We start from the raw sequence: 17,263 nt of genomic DNA on the forward strand, positions 1-17,263 counted from the left end.
TTTATCGATTTAAATTTAAAATTTAAGTTTGTTACAGTTAAAAAAATTTGCAGAAATAAATAATAAAAAATTCTCATATAAAATCACATCTCAATTCAAATTAAAAACTCGAATCAATGAACTAAACATGCCCTTAATCTATTCCCTCTCTAAAAAACTTTCACTTTTTTTTTGCCAAAAAAAAAAAAGAAAGAAAATCCCTGAAGTAGTGTGGAGTGGGAAGATTCTTTTTTCTTCTCTTTCTCATTATTTTTGCGTCCTATTTTTTTCGCTGATTCAAGTTTAGAATTCGAATTTTGCTATAGTAAAAAGCTCTCAGAAACAGTCACAAGTTTAGAATTTGAGTTTTGTTAGAAACAATCACATCTAACTTTTTTACTATAATAAAAAGTTTTCACACAACATCACATATCAACTCCAATCAGCGAACCAAAAGAAAAAGTTATTAGATTCTTTGCTTTGCTTTCCCTTCAAAACTCTTTCACTGTTCAAATCTCTCTCTCTCTAAAAAAAAAAAAAAAAAAGCAAATCTTTTCCATTCCAATTCTCAAATCCAAGCAAGCATCCCAAATTGCCCTCTCTGGATTTCCGATTTTGTTCGACTCTCTCTCTCTCTCTCTCTCTCTCTCTCTGTTCGTGTGAGCTTCAAAACCCATGAAATTGAGTGCCTTCAATTTCTCGAGAAAGCTTTGAGTTTGAGGGTCGACTGCGATCGAGCGCCGCTTTCTTCTCTGAGGTGAAGCAAAACACAAGTTATATATATATATATATATATATATATACACACACACACATACATATATATTGATATAATTCGAAGGATTTGAAAGAGGAAAATGGACAAGTATGAGCTTGTGAAGGACATAGGATCTGGGAATTTCGGTGTGGCCAGGCTCATGAGGAACAAGGAGACCAAAGAGCTCGTCGCCATGAAATACATCGAGCGCGGTCACAGGGTCCGTACTTGATTTTACTTTTTTTTTCTTTTGTTGATTTGTGTATTTTTGCGCGAATGAATAAATATTCGTTGAGTTTTCTTTTTTTCTCTTGATTTTTCAGTAAGGAATTTTTGAAAATGTTACCATTTAAATTTGGAATCTTGGGATTTCGCCAAAACCAGAAAGTTGACGAAATTGTTGCTGTTTATATGCGGTGTATACATAATAAAATGTGTATACACAAATATCCAATACAATTGAATTTCAATTGCCGGAGAAAGCTTGTAAATTTGGCAAACGCATAGTTATAATTATGAATTTGTAGCTCAGAAAGGTATGAATTTGTGTCTGTGTTGTGTAACATGGTGTAATAGTTACTAAAAGTGTAACAAGAAAGGAGTTTTCGGTCTCGTACCAGTGTTACACCTAAAATTAATGTTACATAGAATAAATTTTGTGTTGTAGTCCGACTCCTATATGTTACAGGTATATGATCCTGTGTGTCTGTATATATTTATATACATATATATATATATATATATATATATATTATATGACCTTCCCCTTTTGTGTGTGTGACTGTAACTCCAAAATGCCTTAAGGGGATATCCTTCCTTTTAAGGTTCCATTAATCTCTCCCCCTTGGTAAGATTTGTAGTCCTGCTGGATTACCTCTGAATTGCGATACCGTTTCATAGGTTCCACCATTGTATAAATGTTGTCTGCTTTGGCTTTAGTGGGTTCACGGTTTTATCAAAATTGCGGCTATAGAATTGAGGGATTTCCTTCTTTATAAAACCCTTTTTTTTCTTGTTGATGTGAGACATTTGCAGTTTGGTATGTGTTCCATTTATGTATATTTGTATACGGATCTATTTTGATTCACAGATTGATGAAAATGTGGCTAGGGAAATCATAAACCACAGATCGCTTCGCCATCCAAACATAATCCGGTTCAAAGAGGTATGTGCAAGTGTTTTTCTATCTGAGATTGCTATGTTTCGAAGGCAGAGCAAAGAAAAGTCCGAGCATTGTAGTGTTCTTACTTGGGTATTGGAGTTGCAGGTGGTTTTGACTCCTACACATCTTGCTATTGTCATGGAGTATGCGGCAGGCGGAGAGCTCTTTGAGCGTATCTGCAGTGCAGGAAGATTCAGTGAAGATGAGGTCTGATATCACTATTTTCTAGTCTGATATCACCAAGTGTTTAAAGAAAACCTACCACGCAAAATTTATTATGGCTAGTTTCTTTTTGTTTTTTGAATTTCTGAAGAAGATGAGCTCTTGACCGTGTTTTATTTTGCTTTGCCTTATTAGTTGCACAAATATGGATAAATTATTCTGAGGTTTTGGATTTTGGACTGACATTTTCCTTTTAAATTTTGCAGGCAAGATATTTTTTCCAGCAGCTTATTTCAGGAGTTAATTATTGTCATTCTATGGTAAGGAAACATATATCAAAAAAGTGTATACTTAATTTGCCTTTCTTTTATTAACTGACATTTTTTTTCTTGTTAATTGTCTAATTCTACAGCAAATATGCCATCGAGATTTGAAGTTGGAGAATACTTTGCTGGATGGAAGCCCTGCTCCACGCCTTAAAATTTGTGATTTTGGCTATTCTAAGGTTTAATCATACATTCAACATGGTATTGAAAATGGTTATTTTAATGTGTAAAGGTAGATGTGGAAGGTTCTAATTGTGGTAAGTTTTGTTTAATGTAGTCTTCCCTGCTGCATTCAAGACCCAAATCAACTGTGGGAACTCCCGCATATATTGCACCTGAGGTTCTTTCTCGAAAAGAATATGATGGCAAGGTAGTTAATTATTTAAGCTATTGTGTATTACGACTTTGGTTGGCTAATTCATTTTATGGATTAGGCATGCTTACAACCTGTAGTGAAAAGAATTGGAACAAAACGAAATTGGAATTAATTAAGTTCCGGATTCCATTAGATGCCATAACTATTCGCAATAGAAGTTACATCTATTAAGCTGTTACCATCCATTTATTTTAATTGTTAGATATGAGTTTGTGTTATTATAATTACCGTTATTATTATTAATTTTTTTCTTTTTTGGAAATATCATTCACAGAACTTGTCATTGCCTAAATTCTTGTTTTTTGTAAAGCAAAAGTTAGAGAAATCACCAAAATCGTTTACTATTTTAATGTATTCTAGGTATTCTAGAAAGTGATGTATAGGTAATCTAGGTTCACCTACCTAATGTTGGTAGTTCGTATATTTGTATTTAGATTGGTTTAGTTCAACCTCTATGTCAAACTGTAAATAAGTTTCTGAAAAGGACTTCGAATAGTTGACATGAATTATGCTAGCAGTTTTTTCTGTTTTTACTATTTCACTTACAGAAGAAAAGTTCTTAAGAGTGTTAAATTTTCCTTTTTCATTTTTCATAAATAAAATTTTCCCTTGTCTCTTTTCAAAAAAAAAAAAAAAGGGGTTAAAAAGTTTTTTAATTCTATTCTTGTTTTTGTTTGTTAACTAATCTGGACAAAGTTTATGCATAATATTTGTGGATGCTTTAATATTTGTTTGTGGTTGTTCAGTTGGCTGATGTTTGGTCATGTGGAGTGACTCTTTATGTCATGCTGGTGGGAGCTTACCCCTTTGAAGACCAAGAAGACCCAAAGAATTTCAGGAAAACGATCAATGTATAATAATATCCTCACAAACCTTTTTTAGAATCAAACCTTTTTTAGAATTAACCATTTCCATCTTTTAACTAGACAACACAATCTGTCCTCTGCAGCGAATAATGAGTGTTCAGTATAAGATCCCGGAATATGTTCACGTATCTCAAGATTGTAGGCATCTCATTTCTCGCATATTTGTTGCAAATCCTGCTAAGGTACTTATGATGCTAAGTTCCTGACCTTTATTGGCACATCTTATATAGTTTATTGCATTATCAGATTATGCCTTGCTACTGCAGTTATCTTCTGACTTTTTTTTTTTTTTGAGGGAATCTTGTGAGTATTTATGATGTATGCTGCTGCTTCTATTATTTGGGGGTTTTTGATATCCAGAATTTTGACTTTACTGCTTTCTTTGGAGCAAGATAATTCTTCCACTTTAGCAATGTAAACAGTTGAGAGGAAAGGATTGAATGCAAACAAAAGGAAGAAATTTCTTGCTCTTCTTAAGTCTTTGCTTGCTTTGGAAGTTCTTGCTATCTTAGATTTTTATAGATTATTGACCTCTAAAGAGAAAAATTCTTATTTTATATGAACATTTTTTTGAGGAGATGACCATCCCATTTCTTGGGTATATATTCTATTCACCTTGATGTGTTCTTGTTCTCTGTTTGACCCAATTGTTGTTATTCGCTGCAAGAGGAGCTTAGGATTAGGGAAGCATTTCAAATCATAATAAATACTTTTGGACAATTTAGCCCCGAATAATCTTGGTAAATTGACATGGTAATTTGTAAACACAGCATGTTTGTTTGCTCGAGCTATTGAGACTCCTTTGCCTGTTCTGCTTGAAGTTTAACTAGGTTATGTTACCTTTCCACTTCCTACCGGAAATAAAAAAAAAAACGAGAATCAGATGGCACCCAGGATTTTAAGTATGACGCTGTTTCTGGTTGTGTAGCATATCACAATAGATTATAATTGAAAAATAAAGAAAGGAAAAAAAAAAAAAAACTGTATTATGTTTTTTGCTGAAAGAATTTTTGTTTTCTCTGCCAAGACGAGAACGTGAGTCCTGCAGTTGTGTTTTATTGTTCTTATCTTATGAAACCCAGGATTTTAAGTATGACGTTGTTTCTGGTTGTGTAGCATATCCTGCAATAGGTAACAGTTTTTAAAAAAAAAAAAAAAGAATCTATGTTGGGTTCTTTGCTGAAAAGGAACTCTATTATTTCTGTACACTTTGCCAAGACGAGAGCAAATTCCTAGAGTTGTATTTTATTGTCCTTATCATATGAAACACGGTGCATTTCAGCATGAGTTTGACATTGCCCATCACTATCACTATGTCACTTTTATATTCCGCGTACAACAACTTCACTTGTGATAGGAATGTTTACCTGGAGTAATAGTTTTACCATATTTTCCCTAATCTAATAGTAAAGAACAGATTTGGTATTATGGTGAAGAGTTATATTATTCTCTCACTGGGCTGCAAGATTTTATTTTGCCCGCATGGAAGAGACTTTTTTTTTTTTCTTGTGATAGTTGGCCAAAGTCTTTGAGGCCTCATTTTTATCGTTTGAAGATACCTGTTTTTGTGTTATCAGCATACTCATGATGTAAACTTAACAGCTTTTATTTATGTTTCAGAGGATCACCATTAAAGAAATCAAGAACCATCCGTGGTTTTTAAAGAACTTGCCCAGAGAATTAACAGAAGGAGCTCAAGCCATGTACTACAGGCGGGAAAACCCAAGCTTTTCCCTGCAGAGTGTAGATGACATCATGAAGATAGTGGATGATGCCAAAACTCCTCCTCCGGCTTCCCGGTCAATTGGAGGTTTCGGCTGGGGTGAAGAAGATGGCGATTCTAAGGAAGAAGCAGAGGGTGAGGAGGAAGGAGAAGAGGAAGAAGAAGACGTGTATGACAAGACGGTCAAGGAGGCGCATGCAAGCGGAGAAGTGAATGTCAACTAAGTATTCAACCTTAGTTGCTAGAAAGTGAAAAATTTTGGTTTTTAGATTGCCGTCGTGTTTGTGTAAAATTCAGTTTTCGTTCTGATTAAAGCATGGGGTTCAATAAATATTTGTAAATTATTATGTTCTGTTTATGAAATTGTCTTTAACTGTATATAGTCAGTCCGCTACTTCATCTTGGACGTTTTAGGATTTATGTTTTTGTGAGTGGATTCTTGTATTGCTACGTTATCCATTATAAAAAGAGTGATATTGCTGTGTCCAGGTTTTATTAAAAGAGCATGAGTATCTTTGAAGGAGATTTTATCCCTTTATGTGGTACGCAAGAATTACCATAACCAATTGGACTTCTTTTTTTTTTTTTAAATTTGCTTATTTGATATGATTATCTTTTTTCTTCAAAAAACAAAATTTCTTATGTAATATGATTTGACATTAAGAAACGCACAGTATGGCAGGTGTTTCATATGGCCGAACATAGAAGGCTCCCTTTGTCTACGGGGGCGAGTTTTATGATGACAAATTTATCTGAGAACATGTGATCGGATCATGGGATATAAATATTGTGATTGAAATTTAGAAAAAGATTAAAAAAAAAAGGTGGGAGAATATGCAACTGTTGGCCATAAAAGTGGCAAGTATAGAGCTGACATAAGAACAAATAAGGGTCATTCGGAGCATATATTTAAGTCACTAATTTTGAAAATTTTATGAGAATTTTTAAATTTAAATTTTTTATGAGATAAAAAACACTATAGCATAACTCAAATCACGGTTATTACCTAACAAGTATTAATTTTGAAGAATGATTTCCCCTCTTAACAATCAATTTGGGTCCCGTGAGAGTTAAATAAAAATGTTGTGAAATGGGTTTCAATTAATGAATTGTGTCGTTTAGATGAGTGGGTCCAAGTCTCATTTTTGTTTGAGGAATGGAGACAAATACGTCTTAAAAATGCACGGATTAGGATTTCTACCCCTTATTCTTGATTTATATAACATGTTTAGTCAAATAACTATACTAACAAAGGGGTATTAATTAAGAATGAGAGGTAAAAATTCAAATTCATACTCTTAAGGGTAAATTTTATAATTTTCTTTTTTTTTTGTTTCGTTGCTTTGTCGTTTCAGAGCTTCATTTTGTTGGTTTTTTCCTATTTACTAGTTTTGTAACGTGCTCCGCACGTATTTACGCGTTGGAGACACCTAAAGAGTTTATTGTTTACTGAATAATGATAAATGCATTTATACATCCCTTTAAGGTTTTTTGTATTTATCTTAAAAAATATGTGTAAAGATAGCAATTGACAAAAAAAAAAAAAAAAAGTAGGGATACATTCGAAGAAAACTATTTTAACTAACTAAAAATAAATAGGAACACATGCAAAAAAAAAAAAAGTTACTCTCATAGGAGTAAAGTGGGGAACAATACATTTTTAAGAAAACACAAAAAAATTTAAATGTGAAAAAAAATTTTAAAAAAAAAGAAAAAAAAGAAAAGAGAAATGAAGGGGTTACCACTTAACAGCTTTATAGAAAAGAACTTTGACTCTTTTATGTATTGTTATATTATATTAGATGTATAAAGAAAAAATAAAAATAAAATGGCAATAGAAAAAAAAAAGAGAAGAAAAATTTAAAAAAATGGAAAAAAATGGAAAAATAAAAAAAATAAAAATTCAAAAAAATAAAAAATAAAGAGGAGACACCTCTGTAGAGGCCATGACCTCCTTAGAAGTCAAGTCTTTAACTCTTTTTAAGTATGTATGTATAGAATAGATTTCTGCTTGTAAAATAAATAAATAAATAAAAGAAAAAAAAAAAAGGGGGGCTGCTAAGTGCCAACTGCATTGTTAGGAAATTCATTCATTATTATTCCCGCACAACAATAATGAAATACAACTCTCCATTTACCTCCCATTTAATTAGCAGCTAATCCACTTCTTTCTTCTTTTTATATATTTTTTTTCAATAAGTAATGTTTGGTTCATGTATTCTGAATAATAATTTAAAATTATTTTCGTTTTACGTGTATTTTTTATGAGAAAAAAAATACTGTAGATAATTATGAATCATGATTTAGAATCAGACATGAATACAGAAAACAAACGAACATGGATTGGATCCTTACGATCTCGTAAAATCTTCAATATGTTCAAAATCTGCAGCAGAATCTTTAATTTATGCAAAGGACTATCTTAAAAAGAAAATGTCGGGAACAAACCAGAGGGTTGTCTACATTTGTTGATTTCGCTCAAGTAAATTCATTATTTTTCCAGAAAACATTGTTCTCCTGAAAATCATTATTATTTCTTCTCTGTCTCACTCAGGCCTTAACTTTCGTTTGTCCTCGGCATCTATCACCATAATTATCCATAAGCTTTTCGTCCAATATTTTTTGCCAATTTCCTATAGTTTTTCTCTAATTGTCAATATCATGAGAAAAAAAAAAAACTAGGAATTGTGAACTCTCAAGTTCTTAACCTCTTATTGATCATGTTTGAACTAAAAAAAAAAAAAAGATGGCAACCTTTTGGGTGCTAATGCTCTACAATGAAGTAGTTTGAAAGACAAAACGCGATAAAATAAAATTAAAAAAAAAATAGAAACGACAACAAAAGACAACTCAATAACCATAATGCCTCTACGGGAAAAATCTTATTTTTATGAGATCACCGATCCAATTGCAAATTTGTATGTGAAAGCTAAAATTTATCATTTGGATATACATATTCAAATTTTATTCCCATTTCAAATACGCACATATCTGAACATTAGTTCAGATTGCAATTTAAATAACTTTTCAAATTTTGCAATCCATACGGTTCAAATCTAATTCATTCTTTCCTGCGAACCAAATGAAACCTTGATATATAGGCACCAACTATAGTATATGTCAAATTTTAACATTTGGTTGGTTCATTGACTTATTAGTATAATTTTTCATATGTACAACCGATGGTTGCAAGTATAACCTGACAACATACGTTATAGCATTTATGGTAATTTTAGTAAAAAAAGTTAATGCCGAATACATTAAAGAGAGAAATATAGATATATATATATATATATATAGGTGACATCATGACATGTACAAACTTCTTAAATGTTTTTATTGCATTCCTCAAAGTATAACCTGTCAGTGGTAAAGTTCAAATCCCACCCAGCTTCAAAATAAATGAAATATAATAAGAAACCTGTCAGTGGTAGAGTTCAAATCCCACCCAGCTTCAAAATAAATGAAATATAATAAGAATTACAATGTCACTACTTTACAATACGTTAAAAATAAAAAAATAAAAAAAATTTCCTTTTTATAACTCTAAAGCTCAAAATTTATGACAAAAGCAAATACAACATTTGAAGTAATATTATTTCAACAAACAGATATTATTTTTCATGCCTTTTTGTGTCGAACATGGCATTGGCTTTTTTGCACACTAGAGATGTTCTGAGAAAAGATTTTCAACTTACTCTTGACGTTACCTCTGTTAGTACTGAATGAAGATTCCCAGTCTCCGTTAAAACACATTCCCTGTCAAACAAAGTTGACACAACAGCGACACCCTTCAGGTTCGGAACGTTAATTCCCATAACCGAGCCTGCATTCGAAGCACTGATACCGCCAATTGCAACAACAGGTAACTTAGAAGCCAAACAAACAGCTTTCAGCCCGTCCAACCCAATAGTGAGATTGGTCGCCTTTGTGTTAGTTGGATATACACCGCCGCAGCCTATGTAATTAGCACCATTGATCCATGCCTGTTCAGCTTGCTCCGGCGTCTTGCACGACACACCAATTATCTTTTCAGGGCCAAGGAGAGAGCGGGCGGCACGAGCAGGCATGTCAGACTGACCAACATGCACCCCATCGGCATCACAAGCAAGAGCAACATCGACGCGATCATTTATTAGTAAAGGAACCCCACGCGAACGGCATATTTCGAGACATGATTTGGCGGCTTCCAGAAAATCACGTGTTTCAATGTCCTTTTCCCTGTAAACCAAAATAAAAAAGTGCACCAAAAACCATCAAAATTATGTTGATTTGCACCCATGGTAGCAGGCCACCGGTGTAAAGAGAATGTTTGTAGTGTGTACAGGTGCTTGTGAGTTGATAACAAGTTGACCCAAGTAGTAAAACCATGGATAAATTGAAAGCTCGCAAACACATATCTGAAATTTTTAAAACTAATGACAAGTGGTTCCAAGGAATGGCCTCAATTTTCTTCTTAGGGTAAAAGACGATCTCTATACATATAGGACAGGGTTGTAAGTTATCCTAGTTGTTGGTGGACGTCTTGTCCCCTGCGTTGTACTCTTTTCATCTTTTTATTATTCAATAAATTCTTGTTTCTTATCAAAAAAAAAAAAAGGACAGGGTTGTAAGTTTAAACAGAGATGCAATAAAAGAATGTCAAGAAAAAGAAAATTGAAGGTGTAAATATCCATAAACTATGGCAGACTCAACAAAGTTTCAAGAAAAAGGAACTGAAAGGCATATCCTTGAACTAAATAGAAATGGTAAGGTTTATTAACGTTAGAATAATATAACACAAGGACATAATAAGCACCGTACATAAGAATTAAGATATATGGTTAGAAATGAAAAGTGACAAAGCCTATGGAATCTCAGTTAGGATTTAGAACATGCATTTATTTATTTACTTATTTATTTATTTCCGTATTGAACATGCATTTGATATTACTTGCATAACATGTAGTATAATAGGCAAATGAGTGAATAGTGATTTCTAACAAGCTCACTAGGAGTAAAGACGCCAGCCTGTGTAAGAACGATCAAAGCAGTTTAATAACAACAAACCTGAGTTGAATAATTGTAGCACCTCCTTCTATGGCAGCCTTAACAGCTTCTGAAATAGAACGTCCCCATCTTTTATTCATTCGTGAATCGGTAACAGCATACAAGAACAAATCACTTGGATCAAAGCCATGCTTTCCAGAAGAATGGTGGATGTTTCTCTTAAGCCTCAGGAGGTGGTCGAAGGGGCCCTGGGGACCGTTTCCAATGACAATGTCCCTGCTATAACCTAAGGCAGACTCAACAAAGCATTTAGCTGCCTGCCAAAATTCGGACAAATTAGAACTAATTTTGTGATGCTGTAAAATTGAGATTGAGATTTTCATGAGGGAGGGAGGGAGAATTAGCAACATAGTTTTAGATAAATAAATCCTGAGTTTATAAGCTTATAATTTAACTTTTCCAACAGCCTTTATCAGAGTGATGAAGAATAAGAAGTTGACTTTAAAGAAGATAAATATGGAAAATAAATTAGATTGATTAGGATTGATTTTTATTTGATTTCTTTTTTTTTTTTGATTTTATGCATTTAATTAGTTTCTGGTTTTGGTTTTGCCTATAAATTGGCTACCTTGTTATAGACAATTCAGACTACTTTGATGAATGACTAATTTCAGTGAATTTCCTCCCTTTCGAGTTCTTCTTCTTCTCTCAGTTTATTCTTAGTTCTCCTCTAATCTATCTCTAAGTCTCTCTCTCTCTTTCTCAATTCTCTTCTTTCCACTCGTTCTACATCACAAAGGCATCTCAAGACAAGAAATGCACGTCCTTTTACTCATCCTAGATTTAAATTACCCCGGAAAAAGCATATTTTTTGCTTGTATTTAGTACAAACATGCTCAGCCATGTTTTTAAGAAGGAACCAGAACCAAATTTTAGTAGATAAAGGAACAACAAACATTGTTTCGTTTGAATTGTATGCAATTACCTTTACAGCTTGGAGCATTGAAGAACCTTTAGCCAGCTCAGCTGCGATGCATGATGCCAAAGTGCAGCCAGTACCATGTGAATTACGGGTTTTTATGCGGGAGGAGCGCAGCTCAAAGATGTTGTCACCTAGAATAATCACCTTCAAAAATAAAGTTTGCTAAAAGCACAAAGTAAAGAAAGGTACTGTTTCTTAGGATCGAACTCTTAAACATACCGTCAAAGAAGATATCAATAGCATCAGATGAATCAGGAAGGTCACCACCTTTGACAAGCACGTTTCTGAAAAGGCAAACGGCTATTCTTTAACACAATATGTTGGATATTGAAGAAACTCTTCTTTTTTTTTCCCCTGAAAATCCATGAATTAAGTAAAACAAGGACCTTAATGAAACTGAACCTAGTAACATCCGCAAACACACAGAAAACACAGAATTTTATATATCATGTAAAAGTAGCATACTAAAAAGAATCAAGTAGATGATATGTGTCAATATTCTTTAATCTTTATTGCACCTATCCTTGTTTGTTCCCAAACCAGTTTGTTGGAAACCTTTCCACAAACAACACAAGGTTCACTCATTATATGTAGAAGATAAGTCCTTTAAAGGAAAAAAAAAAAAAGAGCACACGATACATGCTCTGTCATAGCACGTACCATTCTATAAATAAGAAATAAAGATTGCAAGTGAAATCAAACCCACAACCCCCTACCCAAAACCCTCCCCAACCCCCTGCACACGCCATTATACCAAAGGGTCTTAGGCATGTAGAAGATAAGTCCTTAAGAATGTGAAAAGAACTACATTCCTAGATTGCACAAACTTATGTAAGTAGCGTGTCTAGAACAAATTCAGACTCTGAGGAAATAACAATTTTATTGTTTATCTTTTTGTCTTTTTAGCAATGTGAATAAAAAATTCCAAAGTACATGCTTTTACCAAACATCCATCAAAAAGATCAAGATCCATAAACTCAAAGCATAAATCTAACAGAAAGCCCGTATGCAGTGGTCATACCGTCATAGTCATAATTTAAAGTATCAAACGTACATCTTACGACTTGAATGCCCATGAATTAATGAAGGGAGTTTACAACATCTTATACAATATCAAATCAAGAAGACAAACAAAAGAAAACAAAATGAAGGATTTACGGATGCTTTGAGTGAGCAGGGGTAGTGACTTGAGAAGTAAAACACATATTTTACCATGTACAGCTAGTAAAACTGTTGTGCTATTTGTACATGTTATAACAAATTTATCACCAAATGTGAGTGAATCAACTATATGGGGTAAAAAAAAAAAAAAAGAGACCCTATATGGGGTGAAAAAGATTTTTATTTAAAAAAAAAAAAGGGATATATGTAATAACATTCATTTCACACCCATAAACATACAAACACATGTTTGAAAAAAGAGTCATTCTTTCTGGTCATGACTTTTTGTAGTATAAATTTATCCAATGCCTTGAGACACAAGAAATATAAAATGTTACGTAATCAGCAGAGAACTAAGATTAAACCCTCTTTAAGCACTAACCGTGGGCCCATATCATGTAATAACTTTGCAGCAGAACGCATGTGAGAAACTGTTTCCAGTTTTAGACCAAGTAAAGCTGACGCCTCCTTTAGATTTGGGGTTACAATGTCAGCCATAGGAAGAAGCTCCTCTCTGCGAGCAGAAATAAATAGAAGGATGAAATGAGTTACAAAAATCCTAATGAAGTATGCAGATTGAACGAGACATAAAAAACAGAAAACACTGTAGAAGATATTAAGAACAATTTAAGATACATGCAGGATATACTTAATAAAAAAAAAAATACCTGCAGCATGAAGAAAAAACGCATCAACTTAAACTACACAATTGGAAGAAAAATGATTCTCTCATAGTAGAAGGAGGTGATTGAGAAGTGAGCCCCTAAGCTAATGAATGAACAAAGGCATAAAGCGTTGCAGCAGAGCAGAACGATCTAGCGTACCTGAACACAGTAAGAATGGAGGGGCCAGCCAGTACATCTCCACTTGTAGATACCATGACAGGGTCAACCACTAAACCTGTCTTCAATGATTAGACCAAGTTAATTTAAATGCTAGTAGCATTACAATAAGGTCATCACATTTGATTTTTAACACTGCATACCTCGAACGGGAAACTCCGCAAGACTTTGACGAAGAACCTTAACTATACCAGTAGATGGTAGCATGCCTGTTTTCACCTGATTATACGTCAAAATGCAGCTAAAGTGAATTCCGGTGAACATGAAATGATAATAAGAAAGACAAGGAGGCAATAGCATCATAAATCCGCATTGAAGGGATGCTGATTAAACAAAGAACCGAACTGTAAGGGTGTATTAAGGATTCCAGCAATAACTTTTTCTAGCATGCTAACACAATTTAGAACTCAATGAATTGATACACAACATGACACCTTATTAACTAGATACTCGTAATCCTATTTGCTTCTTCATCAGAAAGAAGCACACACTTTACAATCTATAATATCATCCTGAATCATACAATATAACAGTAATCGCTCTAGAGACGAAACATCATATTCTATGTCTGATTCTATTCCACACATCAGGCGCCAAAACAAACACAAAACACACTGCACACTGCACACCGCATACACAGAGACACCCAATTGAAACTATATGTCATAAACCAACCGCTATCTGGAAGGATTGACATTATGGGTCTCAAAAGTAAAGTCATCATATAGCTTTGTATCAGTTAACTTCCTTTATCAGATGAAAGTAATTTTTTTTAACAAGAAACATAAAATATACTGATCCAAATTGATACAATATACAACCAAAAGAGAATAAGGTATTCTCAGCAACAAAAGCATAAACCAATTAACTGAGAACATCCTCCCAACTTAAAAAGATCAAAAACGCAGAAAAATGTTTAAAAGAAGTATCAGTGGATGCCCAAAACGAAGTGAAATAATGAAAAATATAAGTTGAGCTACTTTATCTTCAACTTGTCAACATGAACTGTTATCTCCCACTCTGGTCTTATTAAAAGATTTTTTCGCGCTGAATCGCTAAGTAGTGTTATTTCCATTTTGATAATTATTAGTGTTCCATTCTCACTCTGCTAATAAAACACCAACATTCCATAAGAAAAAGATGATGACGAAGATGACGACGACGACGAAGAAGAAGAAGATGAAACGATTTAAAAATCAAAACAACCTATATGCTTCTGGAATAAAACAGATGATGATGGTGGTGGAGGCGACAATGACGACAACGGTGGCAAAGAAGAAGAGGAGGAGGATTTAAAAATCCAAGACAACACATATGCTTAAAAATTATTAGTGTTCCATTTGCACAACTGCTAATAAAACACCAACATTCTATAAGAAAAAGATGATGATGATGATGATGATGATGACGATGACGGCGAAAAAGAAGAAGAAGAAGGATTTAAAAATCAAGACAACCTATATGCTTCTGGAATAAAACGGATGATGATGATGATGATGGCGGTGACAATGACGACAGCGATGGCAAAGAAGAAGAAGAAGAGGAGGAGGATTTAAAAATCCAAGACAACACATATGCTTGTTAAATCCAATATGAATTAATTGTGTGCCAATTTAATTTAAGCTTTGGTTTTCCCCTCGCCCTACTAAACAGAAATTCTTTCAAAATTAACTTCAGGTTCTGTTTATAACATACAAGGATGAATTATTAGCCGAAGGGACGAGTTAAAATTGTAATAGATGCTAAGAGCATAGGGCCTTTACCTGCCAAATACTCAGATAAATTACTGTAGACTTGCATTTTTGTTTTTCCTATTACTTGTGACCTAGACAGATCTATTTCCTTAAAATGACCTGAAATCTGAATAGAGAAGGATGATATGGAAGATTAAACGACTACTCTTGGAGAGAACATTTACTTTCTTTTGTGATCCATTTAGAAGGGCATTAGGTTGCCATGTGTTAGTACTCATTATTAGGAAATTGATTGTATATAGAGTTACAACTAGGCAGCAAACTGTTTCATCATTTTTTAAACCACAAATAACAAATAAGAAATGGGATTAGCCAAAAAGGATGGCTCTTCACATAGCCCAACATCACAAGGACTGCATACTCTAATTATACAAATACTATACTGTAGCTAAGAGTTTAACTTTAAGATCAAAATTATAGATATAATAATATTATTTATTGATAAAACATTGATAATGATATCTGGGAAGAGCAGTCGCTTTTCAAGGATAAAACTAATGACCAATAATGACATGGTCCTTTTTCAGGTCGAGCAATAGTTCCGATTCAAAAATAACGATATCTAAAAATTTGACTTTAAAAACAAAACATATAACCAAGATTCCACAATATCCATGCATGACAAACAACTAGAACCAGTCTAAAGTAATATCCATGTCAATCACCAAAGTCAACTTACCACATCAACTTGCATATCAGATAGCACAGACCTCAACTGCTTTGCTACAAAATCCTCAGGCACAATGTTTCCTCCCTGCCAATAAACAAAACAAAATATTAAAAACGAGATATAAACAAACACTGCAAACTTATTTTCTCTTCAGATTTTCTCTTTCAGTTTTCTCACATGCCAAACACAGAGAAAGCTGAGTAAAGCAACAAGCAGCCACGACCTGAACACCAACAGTGTTTTGTGCAGTAACAGCAGTTATAACTGTGGAACAGTAAACCCCGCGCGCAGCACAAGCCTTCAGGTCTGCTTGGATTCCGGCACCAGCGCCTGAATCCGAGCCGGCAACAGTCAACACATGCGGAACTTTTAACCTGGAATGGTCCTTGGTTATTGAACCGTTATCTCTCTGCATCTCCATACTAGTATGAATTTGCTTATCTTCGTTAATTCTCGAATTTACCAGAAAAGAACTCAAGCCCTTTGGTTGTCGGAACCCTACCTGACATGGTTTAATTGGCAAAATGAGTAATTAAAAAAAAAAAAAAAAAACGGAGATTATTTTTTTCCTTTGCTTTTCAATTTTGTTAAAATTAAAAAAGGAAACAGACACTGTCATCCACATATTTTGCTACCAATAATCAAAGTCAAAATTCATACTTTGTCAGCATTACTTTCTCTTACTCGTTTTCCTTTCAACTTCATCAAATCGAAGTCCTACAGTGTAAATTTCTCGTTGGAAATTAGAATATACTTCATTTTCTTACATTTTCTCCACAGCCAAACAGGGAAGTGCAACAGTAAAACACACACCCAAATGAAAATCCAAACAGTTATATACTGGGATTTTCTTTTAATCACATTACTCCATACATTTTGTTGTCAACAATCAAAACTCAAAAGACTTTCTTTCTAGGAAACAAACAGTAGGAAGGTTAGGAGAGAAACCTACTTTGTTGAAGGAGAGGCTGTCGTAGGAGCTGGAAAGAACGACCTGGGCATACGCCATCAACAAAAAAATGAAACCTAGAAATTCGTGGGGTTTAAGGTTTGATTCAATATCGGTTGTTCTGTTCACACTTGATAGGCAATGTAGGCGGTTCGGGCTCGGATTGGTTAAAGCCGAAACAACAGTCGTCCGTACAAGACGACATCAAATTACTATTTGAATCACGAGTCACGACGCCGGAACGACATTCAATGAGAGCACTTGGCAGTACGGGTGTTCGTTGATCCGATTATTGTAAAATAAATTATATGAATTCATGGACTAATTATGTTTTGAACATTGAAATGTAAAATCTAAATCCATAATAGCAAACAACCTTCAAAAAGTAAAGTCTTTAAATTATACAATATACTTAAATTATACATATGTATTATATAATTGAAAAAATACGTTACATATGTTATTTAAAATATATATATATATAATATAGAGTTCGGATGATTGGATTATGGAGATTGAGCATTGTTCAATATGCAATATGCAATCCAATCTATTATTGCAGATT

The 17,263-nt window shown here is 33.7% G+C and overlaps 2 protein-coding genes across 2 annotated transcripts; one reads left to right on the forward strand and one right to left on the reverse strand.

The window, feature by feature from the left end:
* The first annotated feature begins 497 nt into the window (after positions 1-497).
* On the forward strand, positions 498-5,819 carry LOC21399754 (serine/threonine-protein kinase SRK2A). The gene is made up of 9 exons (XM_010102850.2): positions 498-956; positions 1,827-1,901; positions 2,004-2,105; positions 2,327-2,380; positions 2,473-2,565; positions 2,664-2,756; positions 3,509-3,613; positions 3,712-3,810; positions 5,249-5,819. Exons 1-9 carry the CDS (start codon positions 837-839, stop codon positions 5,573-5,575), a joined length of 1,068 nt encoding a protein of 355 aa, XP_010101152.1. The 5' UTR covers positions 498-836; the 3' UTR covers positions 5,576-5,819.
* A 2,989-nt stretch (positions 5,820-8,808) lies between these two features.
* On the reverse strand, positions 8,809-16,782 carry LOC21399755 (thiamine biosynthetic bifunctional enzyme TH1, chloroplastic). The gene is made up of 10 exons (XM_010102851.2): positions 16,702-16,782; positions 15,973-16,251; positions 15,759-15,833; positions 13,469-13,544; positions 13,308-13,383; positions 12,866-12,997; positions 11,542-11,606; positions 11,326-11,453; positions 10,401-10,657; positions 8,809-9,572 (listed from the first exon to the last, which is right to left on the reverse strand). The coding sequence occupies exons 1-10, from the start codon at positions 16,756-16,758 to the stop codon at positions 9,041-9,043; spliced, it is 1,677 nt and encodes a 558-aa protein (XP_010101153.1). The 5' UTR covers positions 16,759-16,782; the 3' UTR covers positions 8,809-9,040.
* Between the last annotated feature and the right edge of the window lie 481 nt (positions 16,783-17,263).

The sequence above is a fragment of the Morus notabilis genome, unplaced genomic scaffold (assembly GCF_000414095.1).
Source record: "Morus notabilis unplaced genomic scaffold, ASM41409v2 Scaffold1285, whole genome shotgun sequence".
Taxonomy (NCBI): Eukaryota; Viridiplantae; Streptophyta; class Magnoliopsida; order Rosales; family Moraceae; genus Morus; species Morus notabilis.